Genomic DNA, 20,926 nt, shown 5'->3' with positions numbered 1-20,926 from the left:
AGTGACACACGGCTCCTCGCACATGCGTGGTCCATGCATTTAGTGGTCTGTACGTCCAAAACCGTTGGCGACCACTGGTCTAGACCAGTGTTTCTAAACCAGGGTTCCTTTAGCTATGAGAAATTTTTATCCCACCGGTCAGTTTAACTGACACCCTGACACAATCTGGGGTGACATTTTTCCCATTCACCAGCATTGTAAGAGACATTCTTCCCAATTACCACCACACTAATATACTATGAGTTGTGGATATGGTAATTATAGTAGGGGTTTCCTAGGGACCTGAAAGTTATTCCAAGAGTTCCATCAAGGTCGAGTAACGCTAGTCTAGATCAATGCACTAACTAGTATCTCTTTAACAGACAGCAGTAAATTTAGGAAGGTATGGTATTATTTACTTGTACCAAAACCGACAGTGATGTGGGAATACTTACATCCACAGGCACCTTAAACTTTTCAATGACTTTAAGATCAACAAATAGCCTGATGCCACTCTTAATAAGTTCATGTTCCGTCACCGGGAAGTCACTGAAGTGAAATTCATAGAGTTCTAGAGCTGCTGTATCCGGCAGTTCTTCAATCTGTGTAAAGAATGACAAAGAACGATCCAATTACATGTTCACTAAAGTCAAGGTTGTAGACACGCAGAAAAGCAGAATTTATTGAAAGCAGCTTAAAAAACGAAGTTTACTTTAAAACCGGAATGTATTTCTTATAAAGTAATATACATACCAATAATTTTTTAAGTTCACTATCACCACATTCATCTAAATTCTTGTTTAATTTCTCATTGGTTTTCTATAAAAAAGAGAAAATGTGCTTTTGGTTGGACATAGCATAGCAATCATAGCACTCAGGTATCTTCTAAATTTACAATAGTTACCAAGATAGTCTGAAGCTCTTTCGGCGTGCATTTCATCTGGTACATCAGCATCTCTTGGGCAATATCCTTTCTGTTCTGGAGTTTGTTCATTTTCTCATAAGTGTCAGTGTTTAGGGACGACCAGCCCAGGAACTGTGTCAGGGCCTGGAACAGAGAGGAAGATGTTGTCATGTATGGTCAGGTCTAAGGTCACCGTATTGCTTTATTCCAATGGGATTGATAGGCTATACCTCAAATACCATTTCCATATTACAGCTGAAGTGTTTCTTCATTAATTAAGCCAAAAAGCAACTCAAAAAGTTTAATTGTATATAAAGTACCTACTAGAAAGATGACTGCACCACCATATGGGTATACTGTATTTGTTGAGGTGGCCATTGTTACTTAAACAAAAAGTGAGGTGAAGGTAAATATATTTGAATGTAGAACTCTATTCTGATGACTACTGCTGAAGAGAGGATGTTCACTCACTAAAGAGAGATTTTTATCTCTAAAATGAAAATTAAACATGAAATTAAAATGGAAATCTGATAGAAAATGGACAGAAAAAACATGAAAGACAATTTAACCAATGTAGACTCTTTCCAAAAAGAAATGGCCCATATAAACAGGGATGATATGATTAGCTAAAGTAGTAATCTGTCCAGAGAAGGCTTACACAGGCAACTTATGTGTATTGCCTGGTTATTGAGAGATATTGTAGATTTCTGAATTGCAGTTTCAGAACAAGAATGAATCAAAGACAGCACAGTTGATCCACATACTTATTCTTAGACTCCACATAGTGGCAATTAATCTAGCAGGATTAAATAAAACCCCAATCAAGCATAAATGATTGGTATTATGTTCTTCTGTATACTACTTGTGTATCTTTTACTATTGGCAGCCATTTGTAGTATTTCAGAGTATTTAATTGTTCTCTAGTATGGTGAGTCTCCTGACACATAGACCTCTACATTCATGTACCATCAAAGTGTTTCTGAAAATTATATAGTCAAGATAAAGTGGTTTAATATTTGACTGAATCGGAATAGGCAGTTTTGCACATTTTTGCACTTATACATGCTGTATTTCTTTAAATGCAATCATGGAAGGGCTGGAAACATTTTCTATTGGCTAGTACTAAACAGATATGTTGGGCTGGTGGCCCTAAGTGGCGATCCCTCACCATTTAGACATCATTCAAGCAGGAAAAGTTGAAGACAGCTGTTTACATCTTTACATCTACATACCCCCTGGTAAAATCTATAATCATACAGTGGAGCACAACCCACATCAGACATGTAATGGGAGAGTGGGCGGGTTCTGGCATCATGACATCGCTCTGGGGGAAGCTTGAGTGACACATGGCTCCTTGCGCATGCACGGTCCGGAGTCCATGTATTTAGTGGTCCGTGAGCGTCAAAAGACTGGGACCACTGCTTTAGAAAATGCATCTTTTACCAGGTCCACCCATAACTGTGTTACAGGCACACTTTGCCTAGTACATTCATTTTTGCCCATGGATATTTTCTACAATTAAAAGGCCTATTGGTTGTACAGGCCAAAGGTTCCAGACAGCATCTGATATAAATCCTAATGACCTACAGAAAATTACAAAAATCCACAAAATCTGGGATATATAATCATTATATATATATACATACATACAGGTAGTCCTCGAGTTACATACGATATACGGTAGAGACTGCAGGTTTGTTCTTAAGTTGAATTTGTATGTAAGTCAGAACAGGTACATTATTTTAATAAATGCAATTAGGACATATGTTTGTCTCAACATATTATTAGGCAGTGTGGTGGCAGTTATTGTATAAAATCCTCACTGTGAGTAAATCACAAACAAACAAAAAAAAATCTTTATGGAGCCTTGACATTCATTACCATCTGGAGCATGTGTGCTTTGATATGCAAAAAGAAACAACTGCAGAGTTTGTCTCAGTCAAGAGGTTGCAGAACAGATCACCCACATCCTCAGCTGTGTTTAGCAAAAGATTTCTTCTGCAAGTCATGCAAACCGCCCCCTCCCCCAAATCAAGCCTCCATCCTGCACACGAGCAGCAGGGAAGCCCCATTCGTATCTAGGAGTCATCCATATATATATATATATATATATATATATATATATATATATATATATATATATATATATATTAAGAAGAATGGAAAAACTACTAAAACCTTGAAAAAAAAAAAAAAAAAAATCAACATACAAATCCATTTTCAGCAACGTAAGTTGGCAGCCCACTCACGAGGGACCAGTGATCTTCAGGAGGTGTTCTAGGTGAACAACACAAAGCAAATTAGGCTGGAGGAATCAGACAACTATATATTGGTTATTTATTTAAAAGTTTAAAAGTGTAGTTATATCTTACGGGATGACTTTAATTTCTTCTTTTCCATGCAAAATATAATCAATAATCTTGTAAAATATAATTTCCTGAAGAAAAAAAAAGACATCTGTTATTGACTCCTAATCACAGATAACTTAATATCTAAACCTATATCTAGGCAAAAACTTTTTGACTTTCTGTCAAGTTTTTATTGCTGTCAGTGACCCCATTGAGGAGAATAACCTTTTGATCTAGAATAAAAATGAGAAGAAATCATTTTATCCCCAGAATAGGAAGTAAAATTGGAAATTTCTTCTTACTTTATGTTTCTCTCCGAAACAGGAAATAAAAGGTAATATCCTAAATGGTACACAGACAGCAAAAGAAAGTAATCTGGCAAGGGCTTTAACCTTTCTATTTTCAAACCTTTTATTGAAAGCTAAAAAACACTACTTTGGCTGAACTCCAAGCAAAGCAATGGTTTGTAGCTTTGGACAGACAGCAACAAAAATGTTGTTTTATCTGCCATTTTGTTTCAGTTGGAGAGACATTCTCTCATTTCCTTTTCTGTAACAACTATGGCAGGAAGTGACACAGACAGCAAAAATAAAAGATCTACCCCCCACTGCCTTCACCCATCTATAAACGTGAAAACATTTGTTGTATTGCTGTCTAAACTTTCCTTAGAGGCTGATAGATGATCAGAAAGTCATAAATTTTAGACAGACATTCTAAAAATAAATTGCTTCCTAGAAAGCGTACATGCATGTAGTTTATTGAATTTTATTCATGTCAATTGTCTGTGACATTACGGTCTGTGAAACGCGTTGAGGCTGTTTTTATGACATATGAGAAATAGAGAATAAAAAATGATTGATGTTTTTTTTTCTTTTTTTGTATATGGATTGAATTTAAGACGTTGATTGTTTTACTTTTTTTTTTTAAAAAAAACTTGCTATGTTCTTAGTAAGTTATTTGTATAGTCTTGAAAAGTTTTCCTTTCTCTGTCTTTTACAACATAATGAATTATTGGTATGTGACATTTATTAAACAGGGTTTGATAGAGTAGAACATGCAGAAAAAATATATCTATTTAGAGTGGAAAACACTTTTAAAAATACAAAACACCCCAAAATAATACAAATGTACAAGGAAGGCCTTACAAACCCTTCCATCTGGAGTCTTTGGTCCTTTGTAAGGCGGCACTTCTCCAAGCTTGATTGGCCATTCTTCATAAAACTCCTAAACGACAGAGGAAGAATAAATGGAATAAGAATTTTGCAATAATGGAGCACATATTATCTGTATTTCCTGATAACAATGTGAGTCATTTTGAAAAAGTAATACAAAGTTTTTGTTTACATCTGCTGTAAAAAGTACAAGTGAAAGATGGAGATGGAAATTTAACCCTAAATATAGAAGTGTTTATATCAGTTAGGGCACAAATTCTATTGTCTCTTTAATGTAACCCTATCAATGTTGCAGGTGTATTTATTAAGGACATTGTATTATTATTGTTTCTAATTAGTGCTTATAAATCAAAGACTTACACTTTGATGTGCACATCTCAGTCCCGGTGAACCTTTTTCTAGGTACAATTTGTTACTTTTTACCCCTCATTACCATTTATTTGTTTTATAATAACCTTCTTATGCTTTTTCCTTTACATATTTTTTTGCTGATGATCTTTAAATAACTTAACTTTGTCACTCTTTGGATTAGAAAAATATTCCTGGTGCCTTCTGAAAAAAGACAAATTGCTGAATACAAAGTGGGTTATATTCATATATAATATGTCAATGGGGAAAAGTGCCTTAAAAACAATAGATTTTTTTATGATGAGAAAAAAGGTGATCAGAGAAAGCTTTTCAGCCCATTTGATCACTATAGCTCCTCTAGTTCAGGGATGTGGCAGTGTATTTTGATATCTTCACCTTGAGTGCCATTAAACCTTCTCCTTGAGCTTGACCAAACACTTCTGTTCATTTCTATCTATAATGTAGCATAATAAACCTGTTTAGGTATACAGTAAGTACATATATTTTAATTTTTACTTTGCACCAAGCTGGTTTTACACATTTCCCTTTTTTTGTCTGTAGTTATCTTGTCTTCACACATTTGTGTGTGTGTGTGACAGCAACTGAAATCACACAAGACAGTTACCTTTTCTTTCGTCATGTCCAACAACCCCACAGAATAACGGTCACAATTCAAGTAAATCCTGACAGTATATAGAGCTTTGTGAAACTGACGCTCAATGTCTGTTAGTTCTTCAAAAACCTTGTTAGCGCTCCAAAGTAGTATCTGTGAAGAGGAAATTGTAAGGTTATAGCTAAAACGAGCTAAAACGAGCCAAAACGAAAACTTATTTATAAGGATATATTCCCTATTTTTTCACCTAGTGACCTATTAACTAAAACACTTTTTGTCCCTTTTGTCTACATTCCAGTTCTTCAGTGTTTTTATCGAGGCTCCCAGAGTCATGGGGTCTGATACAGCAAACCTGGAATGGATCTGGTTCAGGATTCAAAATATTTGCTAGCAAATGACTTTGACAATATCCATTCCAGGTTTGTTGGATCACCCAGCTTCACTGATGAAAGTGTATCCTCTCTAGTCTTGGAGAGCTTTATTGAATCAGGTCCATGGCTGCTTCTCAGGCTTGACATCTAACAAGCTTTCATTTGTTCATCTCCATTACATTGTGGATTGAGGGGACTACCGTGTTTCCCCGAAAGTAAGACCTACCCCGAAAATAAGACCTAGCACTTTTCCCCCAACCTGCCCTAATATAAGACCTACCCCGAAAATAAGACCTAGTAGAAAAAAATAAAAATAAAAAAAAAATAAAAGCAAACATAAATTAAAATATATATATATATATATATATATATATATATATTTATAAATGTATAGGGTATGTTCATGACAAATTAGGACATGACTTCTTAACCAAGATTCCATGGAACTCTGGGGTTCCTTCGGATGTTGCTAGGGGTTCCTTGAACAATGAGTAATTTGTGCCTCAGAGGTCAAATTAAGTGACTCCGATGATCTTTTAGGGTGGCAATTCTTCTCAAAAGGCCAGCAATGTAATTGACATTTCTTCTACTAACCCCAATGTTAATGTACTGTGAGCTGTGGATATATATATATATATATATATATATACATACATAGTATGCAGGTATTCCCCAAGGCACGGGGTTCTTCATGTTAAAAAGGAAGTCAAGGCTGCATTAGAATATGGAAAAAAGTTGATTGGATAAGCCAAACCAACCTCAGCATTTTAGGATAATGCCAGTCATGTATTATAACCACTATTAGACCTATTGTAAACCTATCATTTAAATGACCATGTATAAAGTCATTTTTTTTTTAAAGTCCTGCCTAAATAATGTTTTGGGTCAAAGAAGAAGGCAACAAGATTGGTGGAATCACCTACTACCAACTACCAACCTACTACCAACTTTTATCTCAGGCGCTCTAATTGCAAGATATCCTAACCATCTACCTTCTCTGTCTTTGATCATAACCAATGTAAAACCATAAAGCCCTCAACCAATCCCATATGTTAAAATCTGTTTTACAAACTCTACCCTTCAATTTAGAAGAGTGTACCATACCTAAATTATGACATTCTAACAAAAAGTTTATTTCTTTAAAGCAGATGTCTTACCTGACTTTTTCTTAATTCGATATTGTAAAGGTAGTTCACATGATTATGTTTAAGGACCATAGATATAAAATTCAGATATTTGGTAAATACCTGGAAAATAATACAAGAATTACATTTTTGGGTTATATTAACTGGCATGTTGAAGTTTCTATTGTTTTTTTTGCACTCGGTTACCTCTTCATCCTCCTTGGAGAAGGATGGTTCGTTTTCTTTGTTGACAGCCATTATAACCCCTAAAACTTCTTTTCCATATAAGATCGGGGTAGCCAGTAGATTGTTGGTACAACAGCCCATTTGCTGGTCTGCAAAGTCAGAGAAGTGTGTATTCTGTGTAGGACAAAAAGAAATGTGAAACTATCTATTACTACAAAGTAGCTCTTAACTAAAATCAACCACCCCAGAGGTGGAATGAAAGCAAATCTCACAAACAATGTTCTCTCTAGTAGAGAGTCTTCACAGAAGAGTAATGTCTGGTATTGTAATGAAATGAAAACCAACTTCATACCAGAACCATTATAACACCTAAAACCTAAAAACCACTAATACCACATTTCCATATGTTCTCCAGAGTGTTTGTGGTAATTCTGGACATTGATGTATTTGCAATAGCCCTTTGAACCATTTTCTATGCAGAAAGCAACTTTGTTATGTAAAACGAGTCGGAAAACGCTATTGCTCTAAGAAGGTATAAGGAGACCATGGATAATTATTGTTCATGATGGTTAATATATATGTGATGCTGAAATGTATTTTTGAAGATATGTTGGTTAAACGGCTTAGTAACAGAATGTACATGGCCTTCTTTGCAATGCAAAAATATTTTTTAACATTCTATTTTAAAATGAGATGAACAAAATAGAAGAGATACAGGTTTTCCCATTTTAAAGTAAAGCATAGTTAATTTAGTCTTTGGTGACATAAAAAGTCCCAAAAATTTGTCTTTTCTAAATACATTCTTATTAGGGGATGTACATACTATGAAAAATAAAGGAAGTGGTTTGTATGAACATAACTTGTAATACGCTAAATAGGAATCCCTTTGCAAATGACCACAATCCTTCAGTAAGGTAGAAAGGAAGATAATGGAAAAGTAAGGTAAAACTGGTCATTGATTTCATTGTCAGCTCAGAACCAGTGACATGTGTCAGAAATATGAATATCCAATTTTTATTATAACAATCTATGCTTGTTTTGCTTTCAATTCTTTGTATGAGCCTGACACTTTATCTGAAGTGTCAAAACAACACTGAAGTCTGAAACCCGAATATATTGTGCCAGAACACTTGAGACTACTTATCGATGTCAAGCTACTGGCTGGAATTCTCAATAGACATTTTAAAGTCTCAGGAACGTGAATAAAATTGTGAACTTTAGCATTAATATCCTGCAAATTAGCAATTTAACATTTGCAGGCCTTGTCCTTTCTCCAAAAAGGAAGGAACAGCAAATCAATGAGTTCATCTCTCATCTTGCCCCACCAGACTTTGAGGGGTAAAATTAGTTAGTTGGTTACCAAATGATTTGTTATAAAAAATATAGTGCACTAAATATGTACTAGAGGGAGGTTCAGAATAGGATAAACTATTCCAACATTTATACAAGAAGATGTAAGAAAGTGAATTTAAAAGCCGTTGAATTCCCACACATTATAATATGAAAATATAGTAACATACCACAGCATTTATGTAAATAGGCACATTTCATAGTCTTTTATACAATATGACATACAGGTATTCCTCTTTTTTTAAATTACCGACCACCTGCAACGACCAGCTCTCTGATGACTATAGTGTACAGCCACGCAGCATCTCCCCTTTAGTCTTTTATGTTCCTTGTTTAATGAGGAAGTCGCTGGAATGGAACCTAGTCGTTAAGTGAGGAGTATCTGTATAGTGACAGACTTGCACAAAATGGCATGCAGAATACTATTATAAAAAAATAAAAGGCAATGTTCTGCATCTCCATCCATCATTTCCATCATTCTCCATAGCTGTCTAGATCTTCCTCTATTCTCACTGTACACCAATGTTTTTTAAACTTTTTTGATTGAAAGTTTTAGGGCTCATAGTAAATGTTGGTTTTCATCCTTGGTATCAATTAGTATTATAGCTTTTTTTTTTAAAGACCTTCAGATCTTTTAGATGTACCGTTGCACACTCTTACATTGGAAACCTACATCACAAAGCCACAATGTGATTTAAACAATTAAAACATTGCATTCTGGTATAATATACCTCCTGGGGCATACATAGGTATCAATTTTGACTGCTTTTAAGTACAGGCCAACTATGTAGATTGGCACCTGCTGTAATAATACATAATCAATTGGCATTCTACTCTTTTTACAGAGTTATTTAGACCACACATTGTTTTCTCTACAAAAGATTCATACCTTCAGGGCTCTGGTTCCTCAAACACCCCAACTAGATGTAAGACACCCCATTCCCATCTTCCTGAAGTAGCCCAAACCAACACACAAGTACATTAAACATTAAAGAACACATAAGATAAACCCATAATACAAAATAAACACAAAAACACATAATAAAACCCACAACAATTATGAAAACTTAGATGCGAAGACAAGGTTGTGGGTTAGTTGGGGAAGGACGTCAGCTTTTATTTTTCAGATCTACAATATGAAAGAGGAAATTAAACCTACATAGAAATAATTCACCTCTACTTCTGTTATGTAAAATTTGGGATTTCCTATAACTTTCTGTCCTGGTTACAATCATGGTACACAAAGAGGAAGCAAGTCAATCCAGAATAAACAGACAGCGAGACCTCGAGATCAAGCAATCCAGCAGGTGACACCTCGGCAGCCACACAAACATTTGCACTATAGGACTGGTTCCTTAAGACAGTTGGTGGCAGTGAGCAGTACTTGTACAAGGAGATGTTACCATGTCTCCCGAGAGGTGTTTTCTGGTATAAGGAAGCAGTAAATGCACCAACAACCTCGCCTTATGTGCCAATCCAATGAATACAATGGCATTTTGTGGTAAAGGTGGTGATGGTGTAACTAGGGTGGACGGCAATAGGTGTCTAGAGCACCAAAATAACCAGAAATAGACTGGATGTCAGACACCATATAATGAGACTACTGGTTTAGGAGACAGAGCCCCTGATTCATCAATGAAATCCGCGATGCGCGACCGATAATCCGATTTTGCTTGATGAATCAGGGGCAGAGTCTGTAATGTAAGATATCATAATAACTATAAAGTTATATTATTATAGAATTATAGATTGTCTTTCCCTGTGGTATAAGACAGTAGCCTTATTTTCCTGCACACTGTGACCACACAACAAGTATTAAAAGCTATAGCAGATATTGGGAGCCCACCTTATTTCCTATCTGATGGAAGACAAGGACCTCTTAAATGGTGAGTTCTTTCAGGAAGGGTCCTCTTCCTGTGTCATTGTCTGTATCTGTCAGACATTTGAATTTCCCATTTAATGTACAGCATGTAATATGTTGCCACTTTATAAATACAGTTTAATATTAATAATAATCTGTACTGCCATGACCCCCACCTCTCTTCAGTTATACAATCCAGCAATGCTTCTTTGGTATATATAGTGTGTGAGAGGCAGCACCATGATTTCATCTAAACTGTCCTTGCTGTATGACACAGGAAGAGGACCCTTCCTGAAAGAACTCACCATTTAAGAGGTCAGTGTCTTCCATCAGATAGGAAATAAGGTGGGCTCCCAATATCTGCTATAGCTTCTAATACTTGTTGTGTGGTCACAGTGTGCAGGAAAATAAGGCTACTGTCTTATACCACAGGGAAAGACAATCTATAATTCTATAATAATATAACTTTATCAGTAGAGTTAAAGGAACAGGTATACACAAATCTTGCTATTTTCTGAAAAAATTCAAGCTCGAGTCTGCCTACTAAATCAAAAGACAAAAAAAAACTCCTGAGAGGTAAGTTGAGGGAATCTGAAAAAGTTCAGATTTACATATAATATCACCTGCCTACTTTTCTTGATTTAGGATTCGTTTTGACAAAACCACACAAACAAAACACTGAACAAAACCTTGGCTAATGCATTTTTCATCAGATAAATGTAAATAACCTCACAAAAATGTAGGAGTGTACTAAAACATCATATATATGTTATGCTGCATCATTTAGCACTAGCTGGTTAAACTATCTCACCACAAGCTTTTTAGATTTCAGATTGCAAACACTAAACTTCCGAAGGGTCATATGATCTGAAACACCCATAATGCAACCGGTAGGCTTAAGGGAACTCAATAGCCTGTTCCTTACCTAAAATAACAATATAATAATAAATAAACAATAATATAAAGTTTGATATTTAATGAAGGTCCCATTTTAGGACCACATACCATAACCAAGAAGTTCAATATAAGCAAAAGAGCCAGAGAACAGGGATAAGACTATAGCAGAACATCTATGTTCCATAGTATGTAAATACTACTTACACGATCAGAAATCATCTCAATTATTAATAAATGGATTTGCTGCATTTCATAGGATTATCTTGTTATCAGATTTCATAGGGAATATTCATTAATTAGTTTAATATCCCAGGATTTAAATGTATTACATTAGGACAAATCATTTATTTACTACCTGCATTAATGATGTGGGTGGTTCCTAGAGTAATTCCAGTAGATATACAAGATATAATTATTGTAAATGGTTTCAAATATGTACATTATGTAAATGCAAAAAAAAAAGCAAAAAGCTGGAATCAGGAAATTTGCATTCAGAGAACTTTTTAGTAGTGATAACAGAAAACCTGTCCTGGGGACAACGGCCCAATAGATTTGACTCAGTATTTGGAGAAATGTTTGGTTATTCTCTTAATTCTTTCATATTTTGCAAGACATTGTTGACACCATTATCAGTTTGTATTGTTGCCTGTGGTTTCTTTAAGGAGGTGCCTTTTCTTTTCTTGTCAATGCAGTGAGCTGGAAAGGAAGTAAGAGAACATCTCCAGGAACACTGGCAGCAATAAAAGCTTGGGGCTTCTAGCTTTCTTCTTCTATTCTACCAAAAATGTCTTCCCATTGCTGTTTGTTGGAGATTTCCTCTCACTCCCCACTCTACTAAGGTTGTTGTTACTGGCAGGGCAAGAGAAGGATCTTCTCATTTTTATACATATATTTTTTAGCCCTATAACACTATAAAGAAGGAAATATACACAAGTGCACTATATATTCCCTTGAACAAGCAGCCTTCAGATCATTTTAAGCAAAGCAATTACTTTATGAATCATCATAACTTTTTCCTATTTATTCTTTTATTGCAAATCGCACCTACACATGAAATAAAAAAAAACATTGGAAATTAAATGTTTTTGGTTCATTTTGTCTGTAATGCCCTGGGCTCCTTCCCAAATGCCTGGAGGAGGTGGAACCTTTCAATTGGCAGGATTCTCTCAGGATTCAGAAGACTGCAGCGGCATGATAACCTCACAACAAGGGGACAGACTGGATTTTAACTCTTCCCAAATTTAAGGTATGTATGTATTTAATGCCTTCAATTTCTGTCAGAGGTGGCACAACTCACCATACTGAGCAATAACAATCACATGTCCGTCAGCCCCCGTCTTTATATGAACAAAAAAACTTTGTTTACCTTTACAAAACTAAAATGAAAATTTTAAGTAGCCTTCTACTTTTATATAGAAAATGCCCAATGAGGGCCCATTGACACACAATACAGTAGTATTGTAATAACACACTGCAACAATGTGTTGGTGCAATATGGTGCTGCTCATTGTGAATTGTACTCCAACATACAATAACAATCCACATGTACTGCAAAGCAATGTAGCATAACGAATAGTGTCTTTTGCGTTGTGCGGCAAAACAATTGCAGACTGTACCATAAAGAAACATAACTGACGGAAATGCATATGTTTAAGTGCAATATGTTGCCATGTGCGTTCATTGTAATTAGAGTTGTACTTTCACTGTTGGCAGGCAAAGTCATGTTTTACATTTGCTAGGACATTACAATAACGTCTGCTTTGAATAAAGGCTTGCAATATTGGAGAAGAGAACTTAATTCCATTACTTACCACATCCTGTTTTTACTTTTATCATGATAGCCAAATGAACTAAGTATGTGCAAATGTGGTAAAGCCTTCCCAGTTGCAATGTTCTATGCCTAGGCCAAACAGAACTAGAAATACATTCCTGGATATCACAAACAGGTAGTTTCTAAGCATTTGAAGAACTATAATTCCCAGTAAGTTAAGAAGTTAGCAGCGCAGCTGAGGGTTTTAGTTCCTTACTGGCAGGCCAGAAATTCTTCATACATAGTTTAAGTGAATATTACTTCTTTGACATTATACGTGCACAGATTATACTTGATCTTTTCCCCGTAATCAGCCTTATGCACTTAGAAGGATTATCTGCAGATCACCATAGGCTGGAAGGTCTAAATAAGACAAGGACTTCCATCCACAATGATATCAGCTATAAGATGCTGAATGCAACCTTTGTGCAGCAGAGCTATAGACATGGATGTCTTATAAAAAGCAAGAGTTAAATTGAAGAGTTACTTAATGCACTTTTTATTTAGCCTTCATTCAGATTGTATGTCTTTTGTGCATGGCTTGTAGGTTCATTCAGCCTTTATTCAGTTTGCAGACCATTTTTGTAGGGCTTTATGTTACAAATATCTAATAAAATACAAATGAATACAAAATGTATACTTCTCCCCGTGTTTGCGAGGGTTTCCTCCGGGTACTCTGGTTTCCTCCCACATTCTAGAAACATGCAGTTAGGTTAGTTGGCTACCTCCCAAAATTGACCATAGACTGTAGTAATGACAAATGACTATGGTAGGGACATTATATTGTGAGTCCCTTTGAGGGACATCTAGTGACATGACTATGGACTTTGTAAAGCACTGTGTAATATGTCAGAGCTATATAAATACTGTGTAATATTTCTGACCTTTTATGATAGCCAACAGAAACTAGCAAGGACAATACTACAGTATATTACATTGTCAAAAATCCTAAAGCTAATGATGAGCAGAAACTAAAAGTGGAACATGTGGTGAAGTAAAGGATGACCTTCAGCACATACAACAATGAACTGATATAATGTAGGTCAAATGTCATATTAGTCATATGAATAGTGGGGGGTGTATAAAACTGTTGGTGGTAACTGTTTGGTATTTCAGGGGAAAGGTTCTAAAAACAATATGCAAAAATTACAGATTTTATTTTATTTAGTAGCTTATATCAAACACTTTGGAGGTTCAAAAGGCCTCCTTCGTCAGGACATAAAAGTAGAATGACATAGAGAATAATGACACTTATACTGGACTATAATGATTCAAACAATCCTGAAAGTAATATGATCTCCTTATTATGTTAGTACATCTTTTTTTTTATACAGGGTTGGACTGGAGGCCTGGGGCCAACAGAAGAAATGAAAAGAAGAGTCCACCAGAACCTATAGTTTTCCTGGTGCAGTAGCATATTTTTTGTAAGGCAACAAAGGCCAGTGACCTCCCTAAGGGCATCAGAAAAACTAATTTTGGGGGAACTTGACCAGGGCTTTTTCAAATTCAATAATATGCAGCATACTAGTAACATAGGGTACACAAAGAAGTCCTGTCCTTCCAGGGCTAAAGACAGCCTTAGGGAAACATTAGCAGGATAAGCCTTCTTATGAATAACAATATGCCCACAATTTCCAAATATATAATCCATAAGGAGGTTTCCCACTTTTTAAAGACATTACATTCCCCACCAATGGCAAAAAAACACTTACAAAAAGTTTACAAAAGTTTCCTAGAGTGAGAAAACTTAAGCCACCTGTGTCATATAATATGCATGTAAGTAAAGCATTTTCCCACAGGGATCCTCATAAGGCACCATCTTCAATGCATGCCCTTAGCCTAGAGCAGAGGTAGGCAAACTCCGGCCTTTAGGCCGGATACTGCCTAGCCAGTATTCCAGGGCAGCCTAACGCCCCCCTAGTTATTTATTGTGAGATCCGGCAAAATTGATTTGTCACGTTATCGCGAGTTCCCGCGATATCATCGATATTATCGAGTTCCTGCACAGTAACCCCAATTACTATGTCTAAAGAGCAGAAGCAACACGCAGCTACCAGTCTCCGGAAGGTTTACCTGGAATGTTGTGTCTTCAACTCTGAATGGACTGACTAATTATTCTTTGTCCAATGTGGCAACAAAGTGTGCTAGTGTGTGTGTGTTTAGTGTGCAACAACACCAACAGCACTTTCAAGCGGTTTTCAAGCATTTCGATGCCAAGCACGCGCACACGTTTGGAGACTTCACCGTAGATGAGCGGAAGACTGAGTCTGCTCGCTTGCAGTCACAGTTGAAAAAAACCTTTCCTTAGACACCTTGTTTCTTCTGGCCTAGTGTGCCTTCTTGACCTCTTGATATGGCCTAATAGTCTAAAAAGTTTGCCAACCCCTAGCCTAGAGCATTAGTTTTAACCACCATAGGGCTCCCAATCATAAACTTTTACAAAAAACTTTTGTAATGCTCATAGTTGTTTATGGTACAGACCACCACTCCATCAAATTAATTTACCAAAATAGAATTGCCCAAACTTTGGCTGTTATATGCAACCACCAAAATCTTTAAAAATTAATTGTCCAACTCCAGCTACTGAAGGCAAGGATGCACTCATATTTTAGTATTTTGACTGTTCTTTAGAAGCTCTTAGAACTTACTTTAGATCACAAATATCTCAAGTATGATTGGCGAGTATATTCTGCTCATTCTACTAAATACTAGTTACTAGAAAGACTACAGCAGTGGTGCTTGGCCCAATGCTTACACATAGGCTGTTGACTAAAGCAGTGTTCCCCAACATTTTTAACATGGAGGAACTCTTGAAATAACTTTAAGGGTTTCAGGGAACCTCTTCTATATTTATTATATTAACCATGCACAGTATATTAGTGTGTCTTGAAAGTGTGTCTTAAAGTCTTGAAAGATCATTTTATCTTATTGTAATGGAGCAGAAGAGATGTGCAAATTAGTGAGGGGGCAATATGATGGAACGGTTGCATTGCCTATATTAAAAAACCACAAAAAAAAAACTGGTTATTTTTTTTGAAGGTCAATAAAGTTCTAGTTATTTATTGACCTTGAAGTTAGAACCAATTCAGTTTTTTGCCTAGATTACACTTTAAGGTCCGAAATACAAGTCACTTTGTACAGGGGACATTTATTTTTTGATGGATACAGGCTCTCATTTTTAGGTTGCACAATACTCTTTGAGAATTTAGACTTTGGTGCCCCCTCACCTTTGTATACACAATCCTTAAGCACAATGAACACCATTTACATTAACCAGTTTTAGTGTATTCATTTTTTAGTTTTTGTTACTGGAAATATTGGAAGAAACAGGCATTAGCTTCAACCTCACAGAGCAAACACTGACTGATGGCTAATAATAAAATTGGAAGAGATCCATCACTAAAGCTGCACTGCTCTACCTTCTACCAGCTAATGACCACCAACCTATTCATTGTAATGCTCTGGCACTTTACTCACTACCTCTCCATGCCTGCTATCCCTGGTCATAATTATGTATTTGTGATAAGGCCTCCCCACTAATACCCTAGCAATGGAGGCAAGTTTAGCACTCACCCCTGCAGGAGCAGCTGAATTCATCCACTCAAAACCTGCACACAGTAACAAATGTATTTGAAGGCAACAGGCCCTAAAAGGATGAATGGGTAATGTGCAGTGAATAAATATACTTCAAGGGATTGGCATCCAAAGGCAGTGGGACAGTTCCAAGCATAAAGTTCAGCTTTAGGGCCCTTGCTATATATTTATAAGGCAAAACAATCTTCCTTGCAGGGTTTGGTGTCTGCAAAGGAACAGTCTATAAACAAAATGTACAGCCTCATGGCAGGCTTCTAAACTAATGCTTCTCTTCCACAGAAAATCTAACTCCCAGCCTCTGATGCTTAGCACTAGGTGTGCTAAATAGACTTCTGGTCTTTAGGAAAATGTGGGACCCGGATTTAAGAATCTGCCCACTTTGTTCTTGCAGATTTTTTAAAAAACAGGTTCTCTGCAGGCAAATCATTGCTGGTTTAACCTTAGGTGTAGTATCTAAGATATCAAGATCCCATATAGAGTCCACCCAGCACTTTATTTAGTAACACCAGCGACCTTTTTGTTATATATATATATATATATATATATATATGCATATATACATATAACAAAGGTGTTTGCTACTCTTTAACAACAATACAAACAGCCATTAAAAGTAATAAAATGCAACAAATAAACCATAGATTACAAAAAAACCATAACAATCTATATTACAGCTAGATGTCTACACTCACTGGCCTGTGGTACTACAAGTCCAAGTGTGCCTTTTGGTGGGGCCCTGTCACTAACACTCCTAAAAGGGAGTATTTGAAATCCACAGGGAAATGGGTTACAATGATGGAGTTATATAACCCAACACAACCTCATTTCCTAGAGAAGAGATGTGTTCAGTGGTATATGGAGAAACAATTGTGCTACACTTGTAGTCCAGTAACATTAGAATTAATCAAATCTAAGATGTATTGCCACCAAATACTGCATGGGCCACCTAAAGACACCTCATTGTGGGAGGATAAGCCAGCAAGGTGTCACTTCTGTTCAGGCCTGCGGTATAATTACATGGGATGGTTGTGCCAGATGCACTATGAAGCCAATGATGTGCTTCATATGAAATTGTAGAATATATGAATATACATGAACATTTGTCTCCTGCTGTCTTTCACCAATATACTTTATTTATTATAATTGTAAAGTCTCCTAGAGAAATAAACTTGTTGCAACCTGTTGCAATGTTCTGTTTTTCTTTCCTAGAATTCAGGATGAAAACATGTTTTAAGCCTGCAAGCCCTTGCAGCTTGTTTAAGTAAAGTCATAAAAATAAACTCACGCTGTCCTGTGCCATGACTTTAAATTACATACAGTCCTGACACAAGAACAGCAAGAGGCCACTATAAAAGCAAACACATCATGGCGTATTGTGCAGCCATGTCACTGCTCTTCAATTTACTGATTGCTGGTTCAATGGGTTCCTTTGACTTTAATTCTATGTCACAACAGATGTGGCTAGCCATGATGGTTGAACAGCTTTATCCTCTTTCAGAGTATTCTTGTCCTGGAAAATAAGTTAGTTCTCACTGTTTTTCTGGGTCAGTAACATCCTTAGAACCGCCATGGCAGGCGGTAAAAACAGTGGACCGAGTAAGAATACAAAGATGGAAAGGAAGAACTAACTTCACAACTTGCATTCACAGACAATAACTGTGCCCTAGATTCTTTTGCACTAAATAGTTGATGTATTTAATGCTAAAGGAGGTAAGAAGGACATTTATGCATCAATAACTGGGACATATATATAGTAAAATCTAACAAGGACATATATATATATATATATATATATATATATATACATATAGAAAAATCCTATTTAGAACTATGTAGTAAAAGGAATCTTCCTGATTGGATACAAATCTGAATAGTTTGTCCTGGAAGGCACACCTATTAAATTGTGTTGGTAAATCTAAAGATTCCAGCTGTTACTGTGAATTTTTTTTTTGTTTCTTCTGTGTCCCTTTAGGGAGAAATCCCATTACTTCCTGTCCCAAAAACAAGAGCCTCTCTATAAATTGAGGTTGAAATCTCCTCTTATTGTCACAATGAAAGGTGTTTCTGCCAGAAGGTTTTCAGACACTTCCTCCAACTCTGGTGAAAAAAGTACAATTTTTATTCCCCATCACAATTTCTACCAATGAAAATGGTGATCAGAACAAATGAGGAGGGACAATTTCTTAAGCAAAGTTTAAAAAAAAAACAATAACTGTACCACACTATCACAAATTGACAAAAAATTGAAGTAGATTGGTTTTTGAACCCGACAGCACAGTTCTTGATGATGTCACTATGATGCACCATGATGCAATGATATGCTTCATAGTTACAATTTAAAATGATTATTATGCTCCAATCATGGGTACACTGCAAAAAAACTCTTCTATCCCCCAGGATGCTGAATGCTACTCCAGCTTGTACTCCTTATTCTGTCTGCTGACTCCTGAAGGGGAACATACACTTTCATCAGTGAAGCTGGGTGATCCAGCAAACCTGAATGGATTTCCTTAAACTCATTAGCTATTTGTTAGCAAATGTTTGCAATTCTGGACCAGATCTATTACAGGTTTGCTGGATCTCCCAGCTTCACAGATGAAAGTATGTCCTCTCCAGCGTTGGAGAGCTTTAATAAGTCAGGACCTTAGTAAGAACTTGAGAGAACCCAAAAGACTTATTTCTGGAACAGTTTTCATATGGACTTCCAGGGACCATCTCTTAAAAAATTCAAAGCCTTAAACAACACGGACATAGATATATTAGTCTTCTTTTACAGCTTAGGCTTTGTTTGGAAAGCTTACTATAGCAATAGCATTACTTTAAGAGTGAGAAAAGCTTGTTCTTTTTTTTTTTGTTAAAAGTACCACTTAGCAACCACATTTTTTTATGATCTAAAAAGATCTATTATGTTTCCTTTGGTTAAAATGCTTATCATAAGTTCAATGATACCTCCTCTATACACCAGAATTTTTCCAGAAATGTTAAGATCTGCTACCTATATTGTACGTAACATTGTAACAATGTATAATAAATAAATAATACAATTTTTTAGAGGTTTATATTTCCAACCAAAACTGAGGTACAAAAAGAAACAGAAGACCCAAGAACATAGATCTAATAGAAGGATATATACATACTGTGGGAGATTGGCTTAAATGCATTACCTGCAGAGAGGTCATTTAAATTTCAGGGCACTCTGCCCATGTTTATTGGTCAAACCAGCAACATAAAATAGACAAAATCCAGAGCTTTCCCTTGCAGGGGATCAAAATCATCATTGCATGAATGGAAAACACAAATTTTAGCTTCCTGGCTCTCTTTCACAAATGTTCTTCAGAGATTTTGGTCTGACTTCGGGAGGCCTCCTAGGCTCTTCCAGCATACAGGCTGCACGTAGTCTGCCCACCTGAGCCACCTGGCCTTAGGCTCCAACACCCTCTTGTCTCAAAGAAGGGTGTCTTTTTATAATCAGTGGCCAGGTGCGCAAGAGGCAATTTCTGTCCTAGACAGGGGATGGAATACCTAGTCCACTCATTCCTTACAGAACACTCTGAACTGGATCCCAAATAGTCTCAAATAAAATGCTCCAAATCTGTAGCAATACAGTTATGCATGGTGCCAAATATCCTCTGAATTTGGCGTCATATGTTTCTGTGTACTACAATATATATATATATATATATATATATATATATATATCACAACATGCATTCTTTGTGATGACTCTTCTCCCAGTGAACTATATCGTTGCATATATAAGGAAGATGATATTTATACAGATGGTATGTCATTGTACAACTCTTTTCCTGCTCTTTGAACTACCAATGACATCATGGAACATGGAAAACATCCTCCATAAACGTAATTCTTCCCTTAAGCACATCTAACTACTTCTTCCTCCCAGTCATTAATTTATAGAGACAGTTTTCCCTACTACAAACCTGATTTCAGATTGCAGCTAGTGCACAGGGTCCTGATATGAAGCCATATTTTGGGCTGATTTAAAAGAAATGACTTTTGGAAGAATGGCTAAAAAATACTTTTGTATATTTATGTTTTTGTGCTGGTTATTGATAAGTCAAGTACCCTGCATTGTTTTTTTTTACATCTCAGTTATGTATGCCACCCTCCCCTCCATTGACATTACGAGTGACAATGTTTTTTGGCAGTGACTGTGGTACAGAGATATCTCTGTCCTCATAACACCCTCAGTACTCTGAAATAAAGACCACAACTAATCGATAGTGAACATTTTGTGACAGACTGTAAACAACAAGGTATAAAGTATAACCCACAGGGGCCTGGTGGAGAATTTAAACCAGGACCTCTAATATTTGATACAAAGTGATTTATTGATTCATTCAGCCTT

At 36.2% G+C, this 20,926-nt stretch overlaps 1 protein-coding gene across 1 annotated transcript in view; it reads right to left on the bottom strand.

Annotated features, from left to right (window-relative positions):
* PDE6C (phosphodiesterase 6C) overlaps window positions 1–20,926 on the bottom strand; it is a 40,314-nt gene that overhangs the window by 17,699 nt on the left and 1,689 nt on the right. The window contains 11 exon segments of the mRNA XM_072424798.1: window positions 435–581; window positions 733–798; window positions 884–1,066; window positions 1,940–1,999; window positions 2,336–2,363; window positions 3,062–3,160; window positions 3,256–3,320; window positions 4,381–4,455; window positions 5,377–5,517; window positions 6,893–6,982; window positions 7,067–7,219. Coding sequence (XP_072280899.1) covers window positions 435–581; window positions 733–798; window positions 884–1,066; window positions 1,940–1,999; window positions 2,336–2,363; window positions 3,062–3,160; window positions 3,256–3,320; window positions 4,381–4,455; window positions 5,377–5,517; window positions 6,893–6,982; window positions 7,067–7,219 — 1,107 coding nt within the window.

Source organism: Pyxicephalus adspersus, chromosome 10 (genome assembly GCF_032062135.1).
Source record: "Pyxicephalus adspersus chromosome 10, UCB_Pads_2.0, whole genome shotgun sequence".
Taxonomy (NCBI): Eukaryota; Metazoa; Chordata; class Amphibia; order Anura; family Pyxicephalidae; genus Pyxicephalus; species Pyxicephalus adspersus.
The sequence above is the reverse complement of the archived record's forward strand: the minus strand, read 5'-3'. Positions and strand labels throughout refer to the sequence as shown.